A 27,943-nucleotide genomic window follows, 5' to 3' on the forward strand; every position below is an offset into this window, starting at 1 on the left:
GCAGCTTGTCACTTGCCATGTCGCTTGTCACCAGATGCATTTTGTCCCTTGCCACGTCACCTGCCACCAGATGCAGATTGTCACTTGCCACGTCACCTGCCACGTTGCTTGTCACCAGATGCATTTTGTCCCTTGCCACATTGCTTGCCACCAGATGCTTTTTTGTCGCTGGCCACGTCACCTACCGCCAGATGTGGATTCTCACTTGCCACGTCGCCTGCCTTCATATGCAGCTTGTCACTTGCCACGTCACCTGCCACCAGATGCATTTTGTCCCTTGCCACGTCGCCTTCCACCCCAGGAAGATTGTCACTGCAGTGGTGGCAGCACAGGTGTGCGCATTAGTTCAGAGGCAAGCCTGGAGTAGTGGGTAGTGAGGGAGAACAGTGGTAATGGGGGGGGGGCGCGCGGGTAGTGAGAGATAATCTCATCTCCCTGCCTCACCTCCAGCAGTGTATCGGTGTTCTGCCGTGCTGTGTCGGCGGAGGACCAGTGATGCGGGCGGGCAGTGAGAGATGATCTCAGCTCTCTGCTCCCCTGCCTCACCTCCAGCATTATAGCAGCCCCGCTGTGAGCGTGGAAGAACGGCGATGCGGGCGGTGAGAGATGATCTCATCTCTCTGCTCGCTCACCTCAGTATAGCGGCCCCACTGTGAGCACGGAACAGCAGGGATGCGGGCGGGCGGTGAGAGATGAGGTCATCTCTGCTCGCTCCGCCGCTCGTCAGACAGTGCAGCTTTCGTGGCCCGGCTGCAAACAGGCCACGGCCCGGCAGTGGGCCACGGGGGGGTTGATGACCCCTGTCTATATTTGACAATCCAATAAAAGCTTATTTGAAAAGTCTACTTTCATTCTGTAAATGCTGCCTGTCTGATGGCCATTAATAATTTGCTAAAGGTTGCATTTAGGCGCAAATTAGCACCACATCTGGAAAATATAGGAAAAAATGAATAGCTCCCAATCAGGGTAGATCAACAGGTACCGCAGGACTTTATTTGTGCATTTTCTCTCAAAGAGAGAGAAATACACATGCATCAGATAAAAACACCTTTTATTGATATCAATTTAACCCAACATAGGTTGATGAATGGTAAAATTTCATCCAACAAAAAGACCTAAAAACACACATACTTTGGTGTTAAAGAGGAAGTAAACTCAGAAGAAATATTCCCAGTAATCATATGGCCACTACGTATAACATTTATAATCTCACCAGGATACGAATTAGCATTCTAGGATCTTTCTTACTGTTTGTGCAGCTTGGTTTCTTTTTTATCTGTTCCTGCCTAAGCTGGCGCCATGTATACAGTTGCCTTCCGATTCCAGCCTCATCTGTACTTCTGCCCTTTCCTCTCTGTCAAAGCCAGAATCTTGTGCATTCTCAGTAAAGATGAACCAAGCCTCATTTTAGTATACTATTACCATGGCGAAATATCACATGGAAATATCCTCCCTGTGTTAACCGTGAATGTCCTTGTTCACACCCCCTGTGACGTAGCTGGTCACATGGGGTGTTTCAATAACACTGGGATCTCATGGGATTGTGATGCCATAGAGCTCTGCTCTGAGGCAAGGCACATAGATGCATAGACTGCCATCTTACTGAGTGTGCCGTAAGTGTGGGACAAACGCCTAAGTGATTTCACTGACATAGTTATGGGTGGAGGGAAAGAAAATCGTTCTATTCCCCCATCAACGCAGTCCGTGTTGATGGGAAAGGCTGACCGAATACAATGGTTACTGCTAGTGGCCATAGCCGATGGCAGTAACCGTATGGGGAAAAAAATCCGACCTGCTAGTTGTACCCAAGTTGATAGATCGATCAGCTTGGGAACAATCAGCCTGCCCATGCATGGTTCCATACTTGGCTCGTCGCTGCTGAACATACCAAGATTTGAACCATCTATGGCTGGCTGGGTGAGAGTTTGTAAACTTAATCATACAAATCTTCTATATACAGACAGGGTGTTTTTAAAACCCATTATAATGTCTAGCTCTTATGGGAACAGGATGGATTGGCATAATTAGATCTCTTAAAGTACTTCACAGTTTACTTCCAGATCAAAACACAGAAAACTGCTTAAAACCAGAGCTGGTGTGATTTGTTGGCTGAAAAAAATATTTGTACAGGAAATAAAGTCGCCTACTACTTGATAGTCTAATTAGTCTTCTGACCTTGTTTCATTTCTTTGCAGGCACAAGAACCGGGGAACGCTCAGTCATTTAGTGTCGCAACATTTGGATCACCTGAACTATCTCAATGATATTCTGATTATTAACTGCGAATTCCTAAATGATGTCCTGACAGATCACTTGTTGAACAGATTGCTGCTCCCGCTATATGTCTACTCACTGGTTAATCAAGACCAGGTAATGAGAACATGTACAAAAAACAAACATTAAAAAAAGTTAACGTAGTCTTAAGACCCCTTTCACACCGAGCTGCCCATAGTGTAGGCTGTAAAACGCCGCTATTTTTAGCGGCATTTTACCGTTGGATTTGCGGCGCATTTCGGCCGCTAACGGGATGCTTTACCCCCTGCTAGCGGCCGAGAAAGGGTTAAAACCGCCCGCAATAGCGGCGTTTTGCCGGTGGTATCGCAGCGCTGCCCCATTGATTTCAGTGGGGAGCAGTGGTGGAGGAGCAGTAAACACACCGCTCCAAATAAGCTGCTGGGAGGATTTTTCCTGACGTCCTGCCAGCGCACCGCTCCAGTGTGAAAGCCCTCGGGCTTTCACATGGGAGACAATGGAGCAGCTGTTTGAGGGCGGATTGCAGGCGCTAATTTTAACGCTATAGCGCTTGCAAAACGCCCTCGATGTAAAAGGGGTCTTACAGACCCTAATGGGGATTTACCAAAACTGGTGCACTCAGATGCTAGTGCAGCTGTACATGGTAGCCAATTAACTTCTAACTTCAGTTTGTTCAATTAAGCTTTGACAATAAAACCTGGAAGCTGATTGGTTTCTATGCAGAGCTGCACCAGATTTTACACTCTCCAGTCTTGGTAAATAACCCCTATTAGTTGCATGTGCAGTGGTATAAGGGCTTAATGACTAGAGATGAGACATATTTTAGATGTAGAACTTAAAAAAAAAAAGGGGGGGGGGTTCTCATGTTGCTTTGCAAAGTGTTCTTTGTTGGGTTTTATTTTTTGTTGCTGTCCTTTCATTTTATTTGTAAAGTATTATAATTCATAAAAATAGTTTACAAATAAAGGGCACAAAATACAAAGCCAAATAATCCATGCACATAGGTTCTATCTTTCACTATAAGAGTGTGAACAGCAAGTCACAATTGGAAATTTGGCAAAGAATGGGGATACTGTATCATACTCTAATAGTATATACAGAGTTTTTATGTGTATTTAAAATACTGTTGGGCAGATTAATTTTCATTCTAGGCTATTTGTTCCAAATTAGAGACATCCTATTAATATATAGTCTAAATTGCAAAATAAATACGTGAAATATTGGGTACAGACATCTAATTAAAAAAATGCTGCCTTTTGGCCCTCATCCTGTTAGCTAAAAACAAAAGTAAAAAAAAAAACATCCCTAGTTAGCAATTTCCCCTGCCCCCTTTCTTTTCTTATCAAGAAAAATATCTGCTCTAAAATGTAAAGCATTGTAGTTATGTTAAGCATTCTGAAATCAAACATGATCAATTCTATCCCATGAAAACACCTAGCAGGAAAGACTGGGGATCGGTAGAGAAATGGGTGATTACACAGAAATTTTTCTAGTATTGTCTTTATCCAGACTGTACACACTATAAAATATCCACACATTCTGTAGTAAAAGCAATGTAAAGTTAGTAACCGGCTGGATCGAGACTTAAAGTTAATTTACTGTATATAAAACAAAACAAACATACAAATTGAAAACCTCAATATACACAGTCCTGTACGCACAGTTGATCCAGAGAAGGGAAAAAAAAAGATAAAGCATGATCCAATGTGCTCCATTGGGGGGAGTAAAATCCTTTCTGATCCCCCAAATAGCCATCGGATAAACCCTGGATCAACTTTACCTATAAATTTGTATACAGCTATATTTTGTGCATTTAGAAAATAATCCAGGCCTTTTTTTTTTTTTAACAATCTACTAATCTGGCCAGAACAAGTTCTTGAGGGGAGTTCATTTCACATTTTCACAGCTCTTACTGTGAAGAAGTCCTTCCGTATTTGGAAGTTCATATTTCCAAAACGTCTTTCAGGACAGCTCCCGAGAGATCATGGCTCCTCCTCCCACAGGAAATACCTCCTCAATTAAGTCTTTAATTGGAGTCCTCCACGTTGCCACGTAAATTGTTTGTAGATAACGCCAGCCCCAGCTGCAACACATAAGCGACAGTTTTTTGTGTTTCCTCCAGCTGGAGGAACACCTCTGGTGGGAGACACGATCTCTCAGGGCTTTTCTGGGAGACACAGGTTCTCACCTGTTAAGCCTTTTTTTTGCTTAGGAGATTGATCCTCCCACTTGCCCCCCCGATGGACGGTCCCGTGGGCTCCCTCTCCCTCTTCCGTGCTCGGGGAGAGCCTGTACGCCTGGGAGTGCTGTTTCCATTTTTTGCCAGACAGGCGGTTGTCCTCCGTTCCCTGCTGGCTGCATTTGCGGAACAAGCGGTGGCGGCCGCCATGTTTCTGGTGGCAGAGGAGCGCTTCAGCCAGGTCCTGTATGGGAAGAAGCAGCACAGCGGCGTTTTCAAATCTGGAACCGTTTGTTTTACCACGCGTCCGCAGACAGCTATGGATAGCGATGCAGCGGATAAGGGGGCAAGCCAAGGCGCCAGCAAGGCTATGGTAAGGGACTATGTCCTATATGACTCTGGGCCGTTTTCTCCTGTGGGGGGTTACTCACCCTTCCCCCCCATCTCCCTTTGAATGTTGCAGTAGCTAGTGTTAGCATATCTGCCCAGCAACAGGGGGTTTTTAGGTGGTGGTGGTGGCTTGCTGGGCACATGGAAGTAAGATGTTCTCATCCCTAGTGCACCTGGGTGTCTTATCTGTGCTGTGTAGCAGCCTTTTAAGCGTGGTTCCTTGTCTCTTTTCTGTTTGTCCAGGCCAAAGGTTTTGCCCAACCAGTCAAGAAAAGGTGCCCTGTCTGCAAAGAGAAATTAAGCGAGGTTTGGACCAAAACGCTTTGTGCAGATTGCATTGCAAATCTAGTCAGGGAGGAGTCTCCATCCATGTGTGGCGATTTGGTTACAACCATAAAGGATGAGCTCCGGGCCACTTTTCAAGCTTTTAGGTCAAACCTAAAAGAGGAACCAGGTCCCTCAAGGGATCCTTCAGTTCTGCAGCCATCTTCAGAACCCCAAGGCGGCTCTCAAATTATTTTAGGGGGTCCGTTATCACAGGACAACTCCCAAGGGTCCGTTTACCTCGCTGCAGATGAAACAGATTCTGAGGAGGAGGGAAATGAAACAGATGCCGCTTCTAAGTACAAAATGTCGCTAGAAGAGGTTGGAGGACTCCTGAAAGTAATCCATGCCACTTTGGGCATAGAAGAGGAAAAGAAGGAACTCTACCTGCATGACCGCATGTATGCTGGTTTAGGAGATTCAAAAGGCCGTTCTTTTCCAGTCCATTCAGTTATCACTGATTTGATTAAAAAAGATTGGCTGGAACCTGAGAACCATTCTTTTCCCAGGCTCACAAGAAAAGATTTCCATTTGAGGAAAATCCTAATTCTATATGGAACAAGGTTCCAAAATTGGACTCTGCCTTTTCTCAGGCGTCAAAGTCTACGGACCTCGCCTTTCAGGATATGGGCACTCTGAAGGAGCCCATGGATAAAAGGATGGACCTGCTTCTTAAAAGAACCTGGCAATCAGTGATGAACAATCTAAAACCGGCAATGGCAACAACCTGTGTTGCAAGGAATTTAGATCACTGGGTAAACCAGCTGAAGGCCCATGTTACAGCGGATTCCTCAAAACAGGAGATTCTAGACTCCTTTACAACTCTGTCTGCAGCAATATCATATATTGCAGATGCTTCGGCAGAATCTATCCGCATGTCAGCCAGGTCAGAAGCTTTATCTAATTCTGCTAGGAGGGCCTAATGGCTATAGACTTGGCCAGGGGATGCTGCATCTAAAAATAGACTGTGTAGTATTGCTTTTGTAGGTGATCTGTTATTTGGTTCGGAGCTAGAATCCATTCTTGACCGTACGGCAGATAAGAAGTTGTCGTTTCCGGTCAAGAAGAAACAGGTACAATCCTGTAAGCGTTTTTTTCGGCCCCAAAAAGGGCAGTAGGAAGGAAAAACGCAGGGCAAGAAGAAGCCATGGTCTTCTCAGAAGCCCAAAGGTAGGAGTGGAGTGCTCATCAATCCTCCTGCGTCCTCCGGAAAATCGCAATGACTCCCTAAATGTCGGGGGAAGACTCGAAGAGCTTCTTCCTCAGTGGAGAGCCATCACTTCAAACCAGTTTATTGTAAATATGCTCTCCCAGGGGTATGTGATAGAATTCACGGGAGGAACCTCCAAAAAGATTCTTGATGACAAACGTCCCAAGGGATCCGGTCAAGTCTTTCGCCATGAAGTCCCTAGTTCAGGAACTGAAAACCCAGAAAGTCATTGTTCCGGTCCCGACAGGGGAGTTCTTCCAGTGTTTCTATTCACAGGTATTCCTCGTTCAGAAACCTTCAGTAAAGTTCTGCCTCATCCATAATCTCCAAATGCTGAGCAAATAAGTAGAGTACAGAAGGTTTTTGATGGATTCCTTTTTTTCAGTAAGAAACCTCCTGTATCAAGGATGCTACATGGCATCAATAGATTTACAAGATGCCTACCTCCACATTCCTATTGCCGCCAGGTCACAGAAATATCTGAGGTTAGCACTGAAAGAAGGGAAGAAGGTGGTACATCTGCAATTCAGAGCACTCCCGTTTGGTCTGTCATCATCCCCAAGGGTGTTCATGAAAATAATGGCCGAAGCATTGGCGCCTCTGCGTCTAGAAGAAATCTCAGTTATTCCTTATCTGGGCGATCTGCTGTTTTTTGCTCAAACCAGAGAAGGTCTTCAAGAAAACTTGCTCAGAGCCCGTGTTCACCTAGAGTCAATTGGGTGGATCTTAAACCTTCAAAAATCAAATCTGATTCCCTCACAGGAAGTGTTATTCCTGGGTTTCCGTATCAATTCTTTGGAGCAAAAAATTTTTCTTCCAGAGGAAAAACAGAAAAAGTTGGTACAAGTGGTGTCACTGCCGTCCAGTGGGCAAAGCTCCATTTCAGACCTCTGCAAAGTTTCCTGTTAAAAACCTGGAATCACCAGCGGGATTCACTAGTGAAGATCCCTACATCAGTGCAAAGGAGTCTTTGGTGGTGGAAGAACCAGACAAGATATTCAGAGGGTCTGTTATGGTCCTTCTCAAGCCAGGTAAGGTTAACAACCGATGTCAGTTCCTGGGGCTGGGGGGCTCATATGAACGGTCGGTGGGCCCAGGGCTCGTCCACAAAAGATGCACTGAGTTCCTCAAATTGGAGGGAACTAAAAGCTATAGAGATAGCCTTGTTGACCTTTGCAAAAGAAGTCCAGGGACAGCATACTCAGATCCTGTCAGACAACGCCACGGCGGTGGCCTACATAAACAGACAGGGGGAACCAGAAGCAAAGTTCTGCAAAACCTAGCAAGAAGCATTCTAAGTTGGGCAGAGCTCCATACTCTATCCTTGTCTGCGGTCCACTTAAAGGGGACTCTAAACAGGGTAGCGGACTTCCTCAGCAGGTACCAGGTATTAGAAGCAGAGTGGCAATTGAATCCAGAGGTCTTCCATTTGATCGTGAACAAGTGGGGGCACCCAAGAGTGGATCTCTTTGCGACCCAGGAAAACTCACAAGTGTCACGTTTCTTCTCCCTTAACAGGAACGAGTCATCAATGGGAGTGGATGCTCTGGCGCACAGTTGGAAATGTCACCTCTGTTACGCATTCCCCCCGTTTCAGCTTATCCCTCGGGTCATAGCAAAAATCAGGAAGGAAGATACAACAGTGATCCTCATCACTCCCTTCTGGCCCAAAAGGCCTTGGTTTTCATCCCTTCTTCAGATGCAGCTAAAACCGTATTGGCGCCTTCCGTTAAGGAAAGACCTTCTGTTACAAGGTCCTCTGCTTCACCAGGAAGTAGCAAAGCTAAAACTCACGGCTTGGCTACTGAGGAACAGCTCTTGAAGAGAAAAGGTTTCTCGGATAGATTGGTGGCTACCCTCCTATCCAGCAGAAAGAAGGTTACAAGGGCAATATATTCCAAAGTTTGGAAAGTCTTCAACTCCTGGTGCACAGCATCTGACAGATCACCAAAATAAATTTCCTCTGTTCTGGAATTTCTGCAAGAGGGAGCGGACAAGGGCCTAGCGGTCAGCACCCTCAAGGTTCAAGTTGCTGCGCTGGGGGTATTTCTGGAAAAATCCATTTCATCAGAACCCTTAGTGATTAGATTCTTCAAAGCTCTCACCCGGTCTAGACCAGTGGTGATCAAAAGCTGTCCAGCATGGGATTTATCAGTTGTTCTACAGGCCCTGACCAGGGAACCTTTCGAACCCATTATTTAGCCTCCTTGAAATTAGTTACTTTAAAAACAGTTTTTTTAGTGGCTGTTTCAACAGCTCGAAGAGTCAGTGAGCTGCAAGCATTATCAATCAGGGAGCCATTTTTTTCAATTTTTTTAGACTGAATTGTTATGAAGACGGATCCTAATTTTTTACCGAAGGTCGCTTTGGTCCAGAATCTAACTCAGGAGATAATACTTCCTACCTTTTGTTCTAATCCATCGGGTAAGAAGGAAGATGAATTCCATACCCTGGATGTTAAAAGAGCAGTCTTGAGTTACTTGGAAAACACTAAAGACTTTAGATGTTCAGATGCTTTATTTGTTTTATTTTCCGGTAATAAGAAAGGAAGACAAGCTTCCAGAGGAACCATAGCCAGATGGTTGAGAATGGCTATCTCAGAAGCCTATTCCCTTACAGGTCAAGAGAGTCCAGTGAATGTCCGGGCTCATTCTACAAGAGCTTCGGCGGTGAGTTGGGCAGAAAAAGCTGGCGCCACCCCTGAACAAATCTGTAAGGCAGCTACTTGGACAAGTCTGACAACCTTTGCCCGTCATTATAGGTTAGACCTCATGACGGCTGGGGACCAGGCTTTTGGAAGAAAAGTCTTACAGGCTGTTGTCCCACCCTAAATGGAGTAAGTCTCGATTATCCTCTCGGGTGCTGTCCTGAAAGACGTTTTGGAAAAATGCAAGTTAGACTTACCGGTAACTTGTTTTCCAATAGGCTTTCAGGACAGCAGTAACCCGCCCTTTTTTTATACTGTTGCTGTAATACTATGATATAACTGTCGCTTATGTGTTACAGCTAGGGCTGGAGTTCTATACAAACGACTGACGAGGCAACGTGGAGGACTCCAATTGAAGACTTAATTGAGACGGTGTTTCCTGTGGGAGGAGAAGCCATGATCTCTCGGGTGCTGTCCTGAAAGCCTATTGGAAAACAAGTTACTGGTAAGTCTAACTTCCATTTTTTTTCCCTTTCCAGACATTCAAGGTGCCCCCTTGTCCTCTGTGATGACCTTAAAGTGGTTCTAAAGACTCAAGGTTTTTATACTTTCATGCGTTCTATGCACAAAGGTAAAGAACCTTCTGTGTGCAGCATCCCCCCCTAATACTTACCTGAGCCCCATCTTGATCCAGCAGTGTGCATGAGAGCTGGGCTTTCCGGGGACTCTCTTTCATTGGCTGAGACAGCAGCGGGAGCCATTGGCTCCCACTGATGTCAGTCACAGCCAGTGAGCCAATGAGAAGAGAGAGACAGGGCTGTGCCGTGGCTCTGTGTCTAAATAGACACGTAGAGCAGTGGCCTGAGTGTGAGCCTGCTTGGGTGCCCTTAAAGCAAGCTGTTTGCTCTGGGGGCACTTGGCAGGAGGAAGGGGCCAGGAGTGCTGGTGGGGTACCCGAGAAGAGGAGGATCGGGGCTGCTCTGTGCAAAGCCACTGCACAGAGCAGCTAAGTAACCTGAGGTTTGTTTGTTTATTTTTTTTAAAACCTTACCTTTTAATATTACTTTAAAGTGAGTAACTGTACACCAAGTTCACTATATGGACCACTTATGTATTTATACATGTTGATCATATCCCCCCCTTAATCTCCTCTTAAGAGAGAATACGTTCAGTTAAATTAATCTATCCTCATGGCTGAGCTCTTCCATGCCTGCTATCAGTTTGGTTGCCCTTCTCTGCACTTTCTCCGGTTCCCCAGTATCCTTTTTGTGAACTGGTGCCAATACCTGAACTGCATATTCTATACGAGGTCTTACGAATGATTTGTACAGGGTGGGGCATTTTGATTTATTTATCTCTGGAGTCTATACCTTTTTGAATACAAGAAAGGATTTTGCTCCCTTTGGAAATGGCAGCTTGGCATCTGCCAGAACACCCAGATCTTTCTCCACCAATTAAACGGTGCATTAAGGTCATTTTGTAAGTTAGAAACCTCCTGCATAGCTTGGTGTAATCTGCAAAGACTCAAATTGTACTTTTAATCCCAGATGCTATATAATTTTATAAATTTTAAAAAGTGAGGGCCTCAACACTGAATCTTGGTGTACACCACTATTGACCTTAGACCATTCAGAGTATGAATCATTAACCACTACTCTCTGAATACGGTCTTTGAGCCAGTTTTCTATCCATTTACAAACTGATTTTTCCCAGCCTGTAGACTTTACCTTACACATTAGCCATGTGTGGGGAACTGTGTTAAACGCTTTTGCAAAATCCAAGTATGTTATAGCCACAGCCACTCCTTTGTCCAAGTTTTTGCTTTAGTTCCTCATAAAAAGAAATCAGATCTGTTTGACAAGTTCTGTCTATATCCCTTGTTATAAAGTAACCCGTGCTACGGTAAGATGGGTGTATGGCTCTACTGTGTTACTGTACAGAATCCAGCAATGAAGAGAGAACCAACACATCAAGAAGTAGTATCTGAAGCAGGATTTAGTGAGGGTCCCATTTTGGCAAAAAGTCACACCAGAGTTTTGAGAGCACAATGTCTGTCTAAAAACATCAGTTACTTTTTTGATGATACAAGACAGAAGCTGCAGAATCTACTTCTTGGTGTGCTGGTGTCAGGTGCAGGTGTGGAGATCGAGATGCTAAGAGGGCTCCCCTTGCGGCTAAGCACAACGCGCCCCTGGAGTAGAAGACAGGGAGCGCGTTGCTCAAAGAAGCATGGTTTGCCAGGTGCTTGTTTGTAGTCAGATGAGCTGGTCACCGAGGGATGACTGTAGCAGACTGGTAGCAATAGCTGTACTTGCGGTGCTTGGTAAGAGGAGAAACCAGGAGCCAAGCCAGAAGTCATACAGGATAAATCAGTCCAGAGCATAAACAGGGGTAAGCTAAGGTCATACACAGGAAACAGGAACAGAAACAAAGTCCAGATGCAAGCCAAAGGTCAAACCGGGATATCAGGAAGCGAGGTCAAGGCAAGCCAGGTCAATAAGGGGTAGTCCACAGATCAGGAAACGGAAACACAAGGAACACAGGGAAGCTGAGATAATCCAGCAATGTTCTATCTATAATGGCTGGTTTAAATAGGGCAGTTGGCGCCAGCGTCTGTCACGCCACTTGTGAGCCGCCTTGCGCATGCGTGGTGCGCTCCTGCATGCATCTGAACAATCTGTGGGTGTTCATGTTGGATTTGGGCAACAATGCCAGTCCTGCAATGGCCATGTCCCTGACAGCTGGTTTTATGTCATCGCTTCACTGCCATCCTCTGCTCTGTATGCTAGGAACTCCTAGCTCTTCCGAAGTTTCTTGAACCAACGCCAAATTGAGTTTACATTTTTTTGGGAAACTTTCCGTTTGACAATCAAAGATCTCTGTATATTCTCCCTTTTATCTAGACCAGCACTGGACCTCTTCACTTCTCAAGGGGAATTGGCGACAGCTTTATGATTATCAGCTGTAATAGAACATTTTTGAATGGTTGATGATGAAACTTCCTCTTCAGCCTTGGAGATTATTCACTTACAACAGCGAACTCAGACAGCTGGGTAGTATGCTGTACATTTCCTTACTCTGGCCTCTGAATTGGACTGGAATAACCAGACTTTGGTGGCAGTGTTCTGTCAAGGCTAATAGATTGCATTAAGGATGAGCTGGTCAGAAGAGACCTTCCGCCTAATCTGGAATGCCTTAATTTCTTTATTTATGTACTGTATATCAACATTCACTTCCAGGAAAGGTCATGAAAACACCAGGCCCTGTTTGACTTCAAAATTCTAGAATATTCTTCTTCCTACTGAGAAGCCTATGTAGGTGGCATGGTCGCAGCATTCTTAAAAGGAATGAGCTTGCCGTTGCGACAGTAACCTCTGTTTATATTGCGTTAGTGAGAGACATTATGCAAATACCTGCCCTTTAAAGCACTCAAACTCCCATTACCTTGAGTATCTGGCAGAGGGATGCCTAGATGGTACAGATACCGTTCTGTACTAAAAGATAATTTTTACCATTCTTTCCAAGAGAACCATTCCTGGACTTGGGAACAGCTGGGAATGTAATTGAACAAGCTCTGGTAGAAAGACATAAAATCCCATCTGAGCCTCCTAGAAACTCTTTTGGTTGTCTGTAGTACATGGGGCATCCTGCTGAGCAGCACACAGTGTGCTGTGGTACCCTTCACCACACATAAGGATGCCCTCCACATAGAGAATATTGTTTTCTACATGTTACCAAGGTCGATCAGTTTTCTTCTATTACCCTGTTATTGACTGGGCCATTGGAGACATGCAGCCCAGGCCTACAGCAATGTATCTGCAGTACTTCATTTAGCCCTATATTTTCCACTATTACTACAAATTTCTTGTCTGGGCTGATTTGTAGAGGAAAAAGCAAGTTTGAGGCCTTGTCCCTCTATTTGTGCCATAGAGCTGGTGCCTGACACCACCCCCTTCTCGGGGTTACATATACACCCTTCTCTACTTCAGGCACAAGCAATGTCGAAGTATATTATGAAAAATCTGGACAGGTGGTTTATTCAGAAGTCTACATCACCTGTAGAGGTAGGATTTTTTTATTGCTGGAAAAAGAGGTCTCTCTCTGCACCAGAATCAATTACCAGGGCCTGAACAAGATCACCTTTAACCACTTCCCGCCCGCCCTATAGCGGATTGACGTCCGGGAAGTGGTTCTGTTATCCTGACTGGACGTCATATGACGTCCAGCAGGATAACATGCCGCCGCGCGCCCCCGGGGGGCGCGCATCGCGGCGATCGGTGGAGCGGTGTGTCAGCCTGACACACCGCTCCACCGATCTTGGTAAAGAGCCTCCGGCGGAGGCTCTTTACCACGTGATCAGCCGTGTCCAATCACGGCTGATCACGCTGTCAATGGGAAGAGCCGTTGATCGCGTCTTCCTCACTCGCGTCTGACAGACGCTAGTAGAGGAGAGCCGTTCGGCGGCTCTCTTGGCAGGGGGGGTCTGCGCTGATTGTTTATCAGCGCAGTCCCCCCTCAGATCACCACACTGGACCACCAGGGATGCCACTAGGACCACCAGGGAAGGGGCAACGTGAATGGCCAGGTATGTACCCCATGGCCATCCACATGTGCCCAATCTGTGCCAATCAGTGCCCACAAATGGGCACTGATTGGCACCATTATGTCACTGATCTGCCCAGCAATGCCCAGATCTGCCCAGCAATGTTTTATTACTGCCACCTGTCATTGCCCATCGGTGCCACCTGTCAGTGCCCATCTGTGCCCATCAGTGCCCACCTATCAGTGCCCATCAGTGCCACACATCGGTACCACCCATATGTACCCATCAGTGCCACCCATATGTACCCTTCAGTGCCACCCATATGTACCAATCAATGCCACCTACGAGTGCCCATCAGTGCCGCCTATGAGTCCCCATCGTGCTACCTATGAGTGCCCATCAGTGCCGCATACCAGTGCCACCTATCAGTGCCCATCAGTGCCACCTATCAGTGCCCATCAGTGCCGCCTATCAGTGCCCATCATTAGTGCCACCTCATCGGTGCCCATCAGTGCCGCCGTATCAGTGCCCATCAGTGCAGCCATATCAGTGCCCATCATTGAAGGATAAAGCGTACTTATTTACAAAAAAATTTAACAGAAACAAAGAAAAACTTGTTTTTTTTCGAAATTTTCGTTTCTTTTTTTATTTGTTGCGCAAAAGATAAAAACCGCAGAGGTGATCAAATACCACCAAAAGAAAGCTCTATTTGTGGGAACAAAATGATAAAAAATTTGTTTGGGTACAGTGTAGCATGACCGCGCAATTGTCATTCAAATTGTGACAGCACTGAAAGGTGAAAATTGGCCTGGGCGGGAAGGTGTCTAAGTGCCTGGTATTGAAGTGGTTAAAGAATAAATATTTCCTACCATTGATCCTCAGAGTTTGCCTGCACAGGGTGTTCATTTTCACTAAATTAGACTTGCAGGGCTCTTTGAACCTCATCTGCATGATAGGAGGCTATGCACGGAAGACTGTCTTCAATACTTGAGATAGCTGTTACAAGTATTGGGTCCTTTTCCTCATCCAGTGCACATCTACGTAATGTAAGGCCTCATGCACACGGAACGTTTTTACAGCTACTCCTAGGGGTGTCTGGCATTTTTAATTTTTGTTTTCTCTGCTTTTAAACGCCCCTGCATGTTAGCCTGTGTGTCCATGCAAACATAGGCTTTTAGCAGCGTTTAGTGGCAGAAAAAAAACTCACTGCCAGTGTGTCTAGGAGCACAAAGCAAGGCCCATAAAGACATGGATGAGTGAGTTTGGGGAACACTAAGTTAAAGTAATTTATTACTGTGTTGCAGAACGTGATTAGTGTTATGTGCCAGGTGATGTGTGAACCTGCAGAAGCAGACCCAGGTTCCCTGGAGGTGTTTGTGGTATTGGAAACTGAGAGCCCTTACTCTGAGCAGGAATGATCAGATCTCGAGGGCTCCCGGGAAGATTTTCTCAGTGCTCAGATGAAGGACTCCAATTTGATTCCTGCCAGGGAACAGGCCACGGTGCTAAGTGGTGAGCCTCAGCAACCTTAGGGCGGATATGCAATTTCCCTGGTTTGCTGTGAATCATGACTTGTGGTACAGAGTAACGAAAAAAAATGAGAAACTGATTAAACATTTTCTGGGACCGCTGGTAAGGGTCCAAAGTCAAGTCTACAACTGGCCTGCCAAGGTCAGAGAGTCTAAACCTGGGGATTGGTGCTTGTACTTATATGGAGAGTAAGTTCAATTGGTTCGTTCAATAATAAAATCCCTGAGAAAGGGAGACTATTTAGCGTCCATAGATATCAAGGACGCGTACCTTCATGTGCCGATCTTCGGTCCACATCAAAGGTTCCTACGCTTCGCTGTAGAGGGCAGTCATTTCCAATTTGTGGCACTACCTTTCGGTCTGGCCACGGTCCCCAGGGTCTTCACAAAGATTCTGGCCCCCAGTTTTGGCTTCCCTAAGGTCTCAGAAGGTCTCCATAGTAGGATATCTGGACGATCTTCTTCTAAGGGAATGCTCTCGCCCCATACTGTTTCAAAACGTGTCAAGAACAGTACGGGTTTTACAATGCCTAGGTTGGATTCTAAATGTGGACAAATCAGCTCTTTGCCCGACCCAAGCCTTGGTGTATCTGGGTCTGGTCTTGGACACCGCCCAAGAAAAGGTGTTTTTTCCTCCCTTAAAGGTCGCCTCCATAGTGGAACTTGTACAGGAGGTGAAAAAAGAACTAACACCTTCTATTCGGCTGTGCGTGAGGTTACTGGGCAAGATGGTGTCATCCTCCAGCGCAGTGCCATATGCACAGTTCCACTCCAGAGTGTTCCAGAACAGTATTCTAAAGGCCTGGGACAAGTCGGCTCGAACCTTGGATCAGCCTATGGTTCTATCTCCACAGGTTCTATGGAACCTCTCTTGGTGGTTAAGAACCAGCAGCTTGAAAAGAGGGAAATCTTTCCCACCGGTAGCCTGGAAAGTCGTAACCACAGACGCCAGTCTTCTCGGCTAGGGAGCAGTCCTAGAGGAAGCGTCTGTTCAGGGAATATGGTCCCAGACAGAAAGGACCCTGCCCATCAATCTATTGGAGATTCGGGCAGCTCGTCTGGCTCTGCGATTCTGGACATCCAGATTGCGGGGTCTTCCTTTCAGAGTCCAGTCCGAAAACTCCACGGTGGTGGCATATATCAACCACGAGGGAGGTACCAGGAGTCGGGCAGCCCAGAGAGAGGTAAACCATATATCGACTTGGGCAGAAAAACGTGCCGTTCCTTTTGGCAGTGTTTATCCCGGGGGTGGATAATTGGCAGGCAGATTTCCTAAGTCGCCAGAAATTGTTGCCAGGGGAATGGTCCCTGCACCCCAAGGTTTTTCTACAGATCTGCCAATACTGGGGGACCCCAGATGTGGATCTGCTGGCATCCAGATTCAATGCCAAGCTGGACAGGTTTGACTCCAGGACAAAGGATCCGCTTGCTGTTGGGATAGACGCATTGGTAGTTCCTTGGGATCAGTATTCTCTGATATATGCCTTTCCCCCGATCCAAATTCTGCCGCACTCATTACGCAGAATACAGGAAGAGCAAAAACCAGTGATCCTAGTGGCCCCGGAGATCCTGGTACTCGGAGATTATGAAGTTGGCAGTAGGGGACCCATTGGTCCTTCCATGCCGTCCAGACCTGTTGTCTCAAGGACCCATATTCCATCCTTCTTTACGGTTGCTGAATTTGATGGCTTGGCTATTGAGACCAGACTATTCAAAGACCGTGGTATTATGGGTTCAGTCTTGTCTACCTTGATAAATGCTAGAAAGTCAGTTTCTAGAGCTATCTATTATAGAGTCTGGAAATCGTACATTTCTTGGTGTGAGGAGAGGAAATGGAACCCGCGTAGGTATACGATTGGAAGAGTTCTTGCCTTTCTTCAAGCAGGAGTAGACTTGCAGCTTGCTTTAGGGACAATTAAGGGACAGATTTCGGCCTTATCGTTTTTTTTCCAAAGACCGATTGCATCTTTGGTGCAAACCTTTGTCAAGGGAGTAACACACCTGAGGCCGCCGGTTAAACCATTTTTATGTCCCTGGGACCTAAATTTGGTACTGTCAGCCTTACAGAGTCAACCGTTTGAACCTATTAGGCATATTTCTTTTGTCCTATTGACCAGAAAATTTTTTTTTTTTTTTACCTTCCTTTTTTCCAAACCCTAAGACTAGGGAGGAAAGGTCGCTTCACTCACTGGATGTGGTGAGGGCGATCAAAATTTACTTGAAAATGTCAGCTCCCTTTCGGAAGACTGACTTTTTTTTTGTCTTGCCAGAGGGTCCTAAGAAAGGACAGCCGGCAACAAGTTCAACTATATCCAGGTGGATTCGCCAGACTATTATCCAGGCGTATGGATTAAAGCGCAGGGTCCCACCTTGGCATTTAAAAGCACATTCCGCTAGAGGGATTAGTGCATCATGGGCAGTACGCCAACAGGTGTCTGTGTCTATGGCTAAGGTTTGCAAAGCGGCCGCTTGGTCTTCAGTTCATATGTTCACCAGGTTTTACCAGGTGGATGTGAGATCTCAAAGGGAGACTGTTTTCGGCCACAGCGTGTTGCAGGCAGCTTTATAGTCCCAGGCCCATTGGGCTTAGGGATAATGTGTCCCCCCCCTCAGGTGCATTGTTTTAGGACATCCCACATAGTCATTATTATGGTGCTCTGTGTCCCCTGATGTACGATAAAGAAAAACAGATTTTTGAAAAAGCTTACCTGTAAAATCCTTTTCTTGGAGTACATAACGGGACACAGAGGTCCCTCCCCTCTTTCTGGGATCGTCATTGCTTGCTACAAAACTGAGGTACTTCCGGTATAGGAGGGGTTATATGGGAGGAACCGTCTTACTATTGGTTGCCAGTGTCCAATCACCTAAAGGTAAGCGTATAACCCACATAGTCATTATTATGGTGCTCTGTGTCCCGTGATGTACTCCAAGAAAAGGATTTTACAGGTAAGCTGTTTTAAAAATCCGTTATTTGTGTTACCCCTATCAGACCCAGGAAAGAAAGCGGGTTTGACAGTCAGAAAGCCCAGGATGACCCAAATGCTCAGATTAGGAAAGTATTACATAGACCTGGGAGCATGCATTGGAATATGGATGTCCTTTCCCAAGCCTATGGCCATTTTATGTGTGGTGTCCAGACCCCTGGCCTGAAACGGAGGCAGGGTTATGTAGAGTTAGCCTTGAGCAGGTTTAGAAGGGGGTTAATTGTACAGGGCAGGTACTTCCCCTGCAGGCATGTTTATTAAGCAGCTGGACAGAGAGGCTGGTTGTTAGCAGTTTTGCTGTCTGTTGTGAGGAGACCTGGAAGCTGCTGGCTTTGACCTTCTGGATTAGCTTGCCTGTAACTATGACTTTGCAATGCTGTGGTTTGGACCCTAAACGTTATTTCTGTAAGACTATTGTTCTGATTAGAAGTCTTATTTGCGGTGTTTGAGTAAATTGTTCTGTTGGGTGAAAAATAAACCAGACTTTAAGTTACTGAATTGTCTCCCAGACGCCTGTTTACCCCTCTGATCCTGATATACAGTATACTGTGTGTATGCGTGTGTGTGTGTATATATATATATATATATATATATATATATACGTTATAAGGAAAAACATGAAAAGTGACCTGGGGTGTACCATAGTCACGTGGTCAGTATGCTTAATGGGGGCAAAAATAAAGACAGTAGGATGAATCAGCAAAACAGATTTATTTGAAAGTAAACATAGGAACGTCAATCAGCCAAGTGCATGAAAGCCTGTGACATCTCAACATGTGGATCCGGTACATATATGGAGAAACATGCTGAACTCTATCTACCCAATTTTTTAATAATGTGCACTGGGATCCCCTGGCGAGAAGCAGCGGAAGCCGCCACTATTCTAAAAGAATGACCAGAGAAAGCTGCAGGGTTCAACTCCAGGTTTGTCAGTAGTGTACAGCAATACTTAGTAAACTGTGCTGCTGTGAGGGGAGCATTAGGGAAAGGTAACAAAGGACTATCCCTAGGTCTGTCCGTAATCGGCACCATGAGCTGGTCCAAAACTGCAACCGGGCACCAAGCATTGCCGGTCTTGAGAAATCGAACGTCCGTACCGCCCCCAAACTGCTGCGTCTTGCCCACATCCAGATGTAGCCGGAAATTATCTAGGTACCTAACCAACTGGCTAATTAAAAGAACACAGGATCTTGTCCCCGGTATGAGTGAACTCGCCCGTCCTGAGGAACCCATAGAATACCAAATATATAGCTGCCTTGAGGACCATGCTGGGCAACCGCCCAAAAGCAGACCTGGCCAGCAAATCGGATATGCCCAGAGATGGAATGCTTAATGTGAAAGGAGGACTATTCCTCTGAATAACCTTAAGTATGGCCTTGATGGAATGAGCTGAAAAAATGGACGGTCTGTCTGGGTCCTGCAGGGACAAAAAATGCTGAACTCCTTCCAGATATGTTTTGATAGTGCCATAGGACAGCTTAAGCTTTGAGTGGCAGACAGCAACAAAAGCAAGCAGATATCGAATATCATAACCATCAAACCTTGGATACCGGGACTGAAAAACCTGGAAGGTATTCCAGACCTTGACACAGTGGCATTGCTGGGGGGGGGGGGGGGGGGGCGCGGAGGGTGCGGACTGCACCCGGGTGACACCCACCAGAGGGGTGAAACCTGTGGGCAGCAGCCTCGCACTATCCTCGCACCTCACTGATCTGTGTCTCTCCGGTGTTGTGCCGATTGCCGAAATAGGTTTCCCCCGGCTCTCAGCTGGCTCTTCGCTCAGATCAGTACTCTGCCCCTCCAGCCCTCTGCACTGCAGCTCCTCCCACACTACATGTACAGTCAGGTCCATAAATATTGGGACATCGACACAATTCTAATCTTTTTAGCTCTATACACCACCACAATGGATTTTAAATGAAACAAGCAAGATGTGCTTTAACTGCAGACTTTCAGCTTTAATTTGAGGGTATTTACATCCAAATCAGGTGAACGGTGTAGGAATTACAACAGTTTGTATATGTGCCTTCCACTTTTTAAGGGGCCAAAAGTAATGGGACAGATTAACAATCTATCAAACTTTCACTTTTTAATACTTGGTTGCAAAACCTTTGCAGTCAATTACAGCGTGAAGTCTGGAACGCATAGGCATCATCACATGTTGGGTTTCATCCCTGGTGATGCTCTGCCAGGCCTCTACTGCAACTGTCTTCAGTTCCTGCTTGTTCTTGGGGCATTTTCCTTTCAGTTTTGTATTCAGCAAGTGAAATGCATGCTCAATCGGATTCAGGTCAGGTGATTGACTTGGCCATTGCATAACATTCCACTTATTTCCCTTAAAGTCTTTAGTTGCTTTCGCAGTATGCTTCGGGTCATTGTCTATCTGCACTGTGAAGCGCCGTCCAATGAGTTCTGAAGCATTTTGCTGAATATGAGCAGATAATATTGCCCAAAACACTTCAGAATTCATCCTGCTGCTTTTGTCAGCAGTCACATCATCAATAAATACAAGAGAACCAGTTCCATTGACAGCCCTACATGCCCATGCCATGACACTACCACCACCATGCTTCACTGATGAGGTGGTATTCTTTTGATCATGAGCAGTTCCTTTTCTTCTCCATACTCTTCTCTTCCCATCACTCTGGTACAAGTTGATCTTGGTCTCATCTGTCCATAGGATGTTGTTCCAGGACTGTGAAAGCTTTTTTTAGATGTTGTTTGGCAAACTCTAATCTATTTTTATTTTTTTTCATTTTTAATAAAATTTTTTTTTTTTAAGATCTAGTTTACGTATGATGGCTTTTTTTGTAGTATTTTTTAACCACAGATGATGCAGGAATAGTATCATCCTTTGCTTGGAGCCCAGTATTGGAACCTAATAAGAAGGAAGGTGGCCTGTTGATGAATTTGGGGGGATCCATGACAGATACTGGATGCCCCTAGTATTAGGGGTAAGCATAGTGTGATCTATTTAATTATGGGTCAGCTAACCAGGTGAACATATGGTGTGGCAGGTGGTGATCACAATGAAAAAAACACACCGTATAGCACAAATATACTGCTTTATTGGACTTTATTTTAAGGACAATACATACACATAAATGTAGGTTATTTTATTTGAATTTGTGATATAAAATGTTGGTATTTTGTGGTCATTTTTATAAATATTAGGATTATAGTTTTCTCTATTACATGTAGATGTGCACTGTATGTGGTAAGTCCAAAATAATTGGGTAGTATTATTTCTTTGCGCTGCACTTTTTTTTTTTTTTACACTTTATTAACCACTCCAATACAGGGCACCTTTACCCCCTTCCTGCCCAGGCCAATTTTCAACTTTCAGCGCTGTCGCATTTTGAATGACAATTGCACGGTCATGCAACACTGTACCCAAACTAAATTTGTTTTACTTTGTTCACACAAATAGAGCTTTCTTTTGGTGGTATTTAAGCCACCCCTGGGTTTTTTGTTAAAGACAGCAGAAAAAAGTGCGTTTCTCCTTTTCTTATAAAATTTAGCAAATAACAATAATTGTTCTTCTCAAATCTAGTCCAAAATGTATTCTGCTACATTTCTTTGGTGAAAATAACCCAAATCTGTGTATATTATTTAGTCTGTGTGAAAGTTATACAGTCCACAAACTATGGTATACATCTGAAAATTGATAAATCTTGATGTACTGCCGGACTCATTTCTTGTGGCCCTAAAATGCCAGGACAGTAATACTCCCCAAATGACCTGTTTTTGGAAAGTAGATTGTCCAAGGTATTTAGTAAGAGGCATTGCGTTTTTTTTTTTATTAATTTTTTGATGTTATTTTTTAGAAAATGAAGAAATGAAGAATTTTTTTTTAACATACTGTGAGCAGTGCAGTACAGCGTTGTATAACTGGTGTGGCGGTGATTAGGGACACTGACTGGTGACAGTACCGGAAAAAAAAGTAATAATTTTAATTATTACATTGATTTTTTTAAACACACTGTGACCAGAGCAATATAATGTTTTTTTTTTTTTTTTAATACATATTATGTTTGCTTATAGCAGTGCATTACATTTCTATATACAAGCATTTTACTGAATCATTGTCTGTTTTGTTGTGATTGGTCAAAGCTAATCACATGGTACAGATGGGCTGTGATTGACCATGTCTGTACAATGTGATCAAATTGACCAATCACAGGTAGCAAAATATTGTACACCATGGATGGCATGAAAGGAAAGCCATCTATTGTGTACAACAGTCCTTCTGTGATTCGTTACAGCGGTCACATGGTACCAGCAGCAAACCGATACTCTGATCAATCATCAGCTGTGTCCCCGGGGACAGATCGCATGCCTGTGTGGCCCTGCGATCTTAGTTTCCGTACAGGACGTCATATGACATCCAGTCAGGATGAGAAAGCCACCGCCCAGCCATCATTTGGCTGGGCATGAAGTAGTTAAAACTCGGTGCAGGGTATACGTAAGTTTTCAGCAGCAACAAGGTGAATATCCTGCAGGGTGCTGTACAGGTCCAAGGGAGTGGACCCTAAACATGAAGGGGTACCCTGTTCTTGAAGGTCCAAGTGACAGGAACCCGCCGATTGGAAACCCGGGTTTAGATTGGACCCTTAGCTTCTAAGTGGCCCTGGATGGGTAAGTGAAACCCCTTTTTCTTTATCGTACATCACAGAACACAAAGTCATAGTAGTTACTATGTGGGTCATATAGGCCACCTTTAGGTGATGGACACTGGCACATCCTAAGACAGTAAGTTCACGATCAGCATTTCGCTCCGCTCCCTCTTCTCTATATATCTGCTCTCCTCCACTCCACCCCCCCCCCATATACGCTGATCGTCGGATCGGAGGCCTGCTCATGAGGGAAACAGCCTTTTTTTTTAAAGGGGGGGTATGGTGGGAAAATGGAGGGGGCATGGCTTAGTGCGGCGTTGGCGTGCCTCAACATTTACAGCGTGGGACTGCATAATAAAAAGCTCCATTTGCAGACTGCAGGCTGATGGAGAGACACAAGAGAAGATGGGGGCATGTAAGTGGTGACACAGGCATTCCCAAGGCACGTTTACTAAGCATCAGGCTGTGTATTAAATAACAGTGGCAGTTGCTGCACTATTTGCTCAGCAGTGGGTGCATTTTTTTTCTGGCAGTACCTCTGCGTTTGTGTATTGGACTATGGTCAGAAGGGGAGGTGGCAACACCCCAAAAAAGGGCTCAAAAATGTCTCCCTCAGGCTCTGAGGACCCTAGTCTTATCTCTACAATGCCATCCTCTCCTGAGAAATCTTGGGTGGCTGGTCAGGGTGAGCCATCGGGGCCGTTAATTGTTGCAACTGTTTCCAACATTCTACAAAATGATAAAATATGTGGCACTTAATCGAATCAATTAGGAATGTAAAACAACCAAGTAAAATGGAAATTCAAATACGGAAAATCCAATAAATAATTGTATCTTTACCATTAATCTTCCATCACATTGTGTAACCAAAGATTAAGACAAATCATTGTTACTTCAATAAATGGATCCAAAATAGCCCACTCCCAAACTGACCATTAGTGGAGCCTCTCAAAGGGTTATAGATATTAACCAGGAGAAAAAATCTTCTAAAAAATATAATAATACTTTTCTAAAAATGATCAAGAAAACAACAAATGGATAAGGTGCCCACCAATAAATTCATGACACCATTGTGCAAATAAATATGTATAAAAATATAAATGGCAATAAATAATAAAACACCCTAAAAATAACAAATATCAATTAAAAAAAATAAAGTGCAAAAGTGCAATCTGTGCAACATCAATAAAAAGTTGAAATGAACAAGTAAATAACATATGATGACATGCAAAACTCCACAGTGGTGTAAAGAAAATAAAAATACAATAATAATAAGGATCCAATGTGAATCAAGCAAAGGTGCTTAATGTAGTGAAACCAAAGTGTCCTCAACACAAACAGGTCACATAGACGATGCAATCCAAATTGTGACCATTTAAATTGAAACAAAGTGAAAGATAGTTCATCAAAGAATTCCGGTGCCAACAATTAATCTTAGGTGTATAGAAAGATGTGGTCCCCCCAGCCTCTCACCTCATGGAGCGTTAACAGCCTTATTAGCAACTACAGACAATCCAATCAGCTCCACAGTCCCTCTCCTAGGGGTCTCCCGTCTAAAAACGCACTCCGTTCTCAGGGCGCCCCAGACAGTCAGTTAAGCAATGTGATTCATGTGAAAAAGGGGAGGAAGCACTCCATGGTGTAGTATTTAAAAATAACAGATTTATTAGAAGTATTCCACTTACATTTAAAAAGTGTCAAACCAGCATAGCAACTGCGAGTATAACAACTGCGACTGCTTCCCGAACCCGGCTGAGATCGGGAAGCCAAACTTGACCCGCCTCTCTTCCCTGACGCGTTGCGTGACTGTCACGTCACTTTCTCAAAGGGTATAGAGACGGGTGTAGCGAGGATGACTCATATAGCAGGGAGGTTACTATGATAACTCCTGCTCAACATATAACGGCATAATAGTAACTCCTGCTCAGCATATAACAGCATAAGTAATGGCTTTACATTTAATAAAAACAATTCCTATATAATAATAAAATTGATATCAGATAAATAAATACAAAAAATCTAAATTGGTATATTCTAAAAATTAACACCCTCTAGCTGGCAGCGATAAATTGCAACCACATGAATTAATATCCACTCTTGACATATAACTGCCATCTAGTGGACAAAATAAGTACTCCTGGGTTATAGTAAAAATAGAAATACATAGATAACAAGATTGCAACAATTTAGCTAAATATCACGACACAATTAAAAATCATTGCAATATTCTTAAAAAGTTATAGCTACTAAAACTAAAGTGAACCAATCAATTAAAGATAAATAAAAAACAAATTCCTTAAAAACTCAAAAGGGCCGGATGCATTTAAGCTAAAATCAAGCTAATATATCATAAATTCAAGTAATAACAGCTCATCATGCATGCCATCTAATAAAAAACTAGTAGTTAATATATTCATTGATTGGCAGGAAGAAACAATGATAATGACAATTTCCATGAATAGGAGAAGGTAAGGGGATTAATATTACTAAGAGAGAGTGGAACTAAAAAATAAAAAATAGAATAAAATTCAAAAATCAGAAATAAAACAATTGAGATCGAATTCCACATTATGTCCTAATGGCGCCAATGTACGAAGCTCCTAGATCCAGCGATATTCTGACTGACTGACTTTATTACTTTGTTATCACCCCTCCAATGGGGTTTATATTTATCTATTACCCATACTTTCAAAGAGGAGGGGTCTCTATTGTGGAACTGGTCCTAGTGTCTAGACAGACTATGTTTTGGGTAACCATTCTTTATATTTTGGGTATGTTCCCCAAGTCTCTTCCAAAGTTCCTTTTTGGTTTGTCCAACGTACTGGATCTGACACGGACATTCCAGAAGGTACACCACCCCTTCTGTCCGGCAGGATATAAATTCTTTTATCTCGTACTCTCTATCAGTAACGGTGGATTTGAAACTAGATTTTTTTCTTCTTTATTTCATCTGTATGTCTACATGTATAACATGTCTTGCAGGGATAAAATCCTTTTCCATCAAAAAAGGAAAATTTTTTTTTGGGGAGGAGGATCCAGCACATTCTTTGCAATAAGATCCCTCAAAGTTGGCGTTCTTCGATACGTGAATTTTGGCTTTTCTGGTAATATTGTTCCTAGATGTCGATCAGCTTTCACAATGTTCCAATATTTCTTGAATATTTTTTCTATTTGTTTACGCTGCATGCTGTAATCCATAACTAGCGCTACAGCATTTAGAGATTCATTATTTCTATTTGATTCCTCGATCAATCTCCTTCTGTTCAAGGCCCCTACATCTTTAATGTTTTCCTTAATAAAGTTAGATCGATATCCCTTTTGTACAAATCTTTCACCAAAAAATTCTGCTTGTTTTATAAACACTTCCTGCTTTGTACAATTCCTTTTTAATCTAACAAGTTGACCTTTTAGGTATATTATTTAACCAGGGGACATGATGGCAACTGTCCAATGGAAGGTAGCTATTCCTATCAACCTGTTTAAAAAATGTTTGAGTAATCAATTTCCCATCTTCTTTCAAAATTTCCAGATCTAGAAACTGTATCTTCTCATCATTAATCTCCCATGTCAGGTTTATGTTCTTATTGTTTAAGTTCAGATTAAAGCCAAAATCCATCAAGCTTTCTCTGTCCCCAGCCCAGATAACAGTAATGTCATCAATAAATCTTTTAAAAAGGAGAAGTTGCTGTGGTTTATTTTTATATAGAGCCACCTCCTCCCTCTCAGCCATGTAGAGATTAGCTACACTGGGTGCGTATTTCGCGCCCATTGCTATTCCACAGATCTGTTTATAAAAATCACTTTTGTATCAGAAGTAGTTGTGGTCCAGACTATATCTCAAACAGTCACACAAGAACTTCCTCTGCACCACCTTCAAATCACTAAATTCCTTCAAGGCCCATTTGGTTGCTTGTATTGCCTCTTCATGATTAATTATGGTGTAAAGCGATGCCACATCAGCCGTTGCAAGGTACACTGGTCTATCGCCATATGTGATGGTATCCAATAACTGTATCAGATATTTTGTGCCTCTTAAATATGACTTTGTTTTCCTTACTAGTGGCTGTAGGAACCAGTCTATATATTCCCCTATTCTCGCCCCAACAGAGTTTATTCCATTTACTGTCGGCCTTCCTGGAGGTTTCTCTTTATTTTTATGGATCTTAGGGAGAGTGTATATTACTGGAATACAACATCCACGCGGCTGTAGATATTTTGCTTCTTTTTGTTTCATAAACCTTTTGACTTCCCTCTTTCCACTAGATAGGCTGAATCATCTTTATATCGTACTATTGGATTACCAGGCAGTTTCTGATAAGTACTAACATCACTCAATTGTCTGTTTAGTTCTTCTTGATAGTCCTTCTTTGATTGAATCACTGTTGCTCCACCTTTGTTGGCCTGCCTAACTACAATATCTTTCCTCTCCTCAAGTTTTTTAATACCATTCTTGATATCTCCAGGGTCATTAGTTTTTTTGATCTTGAGATCCTGCAAATCCTTTAAAACCATTCTTCGAAACACCTCAATATGCCCCTCTGTACCCATTGGGGGATTAAATAACGATTTGTTCTTCAAATCACTGAACTTGATCTCACTTTCCACAGTATTGTTCCTTGATATGTTCTCTCCTGGTTTATTCAACATATATTTCTTAATATGGAGACTCCTAGCAAATTTATTAATGTCTACATATACATTGAATTTATTCAAGTTCTTTTTAGGTGCGAATTTGAGGCCTTTATCCAATACTCTAATTTTATCTTTCGTTAATTCCACTCCACTAATGTTTACTATCCCTTCTCCTATTGGTCTCTTTTTCTTCTGTTTTTTTGTTTCTGCTCTACATCCACGCCTTGTTTTGCGTTAAATCCAGATGGTTTTTCTGAACCTCTGCTCGGAGATCTCCTTGATCTTTCTTCCCGATCCACATCTCTCTGCTGATCCCGATTTCTCCATTCTCCATCTGGTGATGCCTGGGGGACTCCCGGCGTCTCATCTCTAAAAAATGTCTTGGAGTTCTATCACGTCCCCCATATTGATAATTCGGTGTTCTTCCTCTTTCATAGTGGTCCCTAGGGGTCCGTTCTCCTTCATCAAGCCTTCTCAAATGCTCATATCGATTATATGTTGGAATATTGTACTGATTTTCATAAGGCGCTTGTTCTCGTCTTCCATCATAGTAATGTGGCCTGATGTCTCTACTCCTACTCCTTTAGCGAAACGGCTACAGAGAGATATGGAACAAAAGGATAATGAAACGGCAGC

The 27,943-nt window shown here is 43.8% G+C and overlaps 1 protein-coding gene across 11 annotated transcripts in view; it reads left to right on the top strand.

Annotated features, from left to right (window-relative positions):
• CLEC16A (C-type lectin domain containing 16A) overlaps positions 1-27,943 on the top strand; it is a 1,646,984-nt gene that overhangs the window by 449,231 nt on the left and 1,169,810 nt on the right. For all 11 annotated transcript variants that reach the window (XM_073591184.1, XM_073591186.1, XM_073591185.1 and 8 more), the window contains one exon: positions 2,196-2,370. In XM_073591184.1, coding sequence (XP_073447285.1) covers positions 2,196-2,370 — 175 coding nt within the window. The remainder of the gene's footprint in view (positions 1-2,195; positions 2,371-27,943) is intronic.

Source organism: Aquarana catesbeiana, linkage group LG06, assembly GCF_042186555.1.
Source record: "Aquarana catesbeiana isolate 2022-GZ linkage group LG06, ASM4218655v1, whole genome shotgun sequence".
NCBI classification, from domain to species: Eukaryota; Metazoa; Chordata; class Amphibia; order Anura; family Ranidae; genus Aquarana; species Aquarana catesbeiana.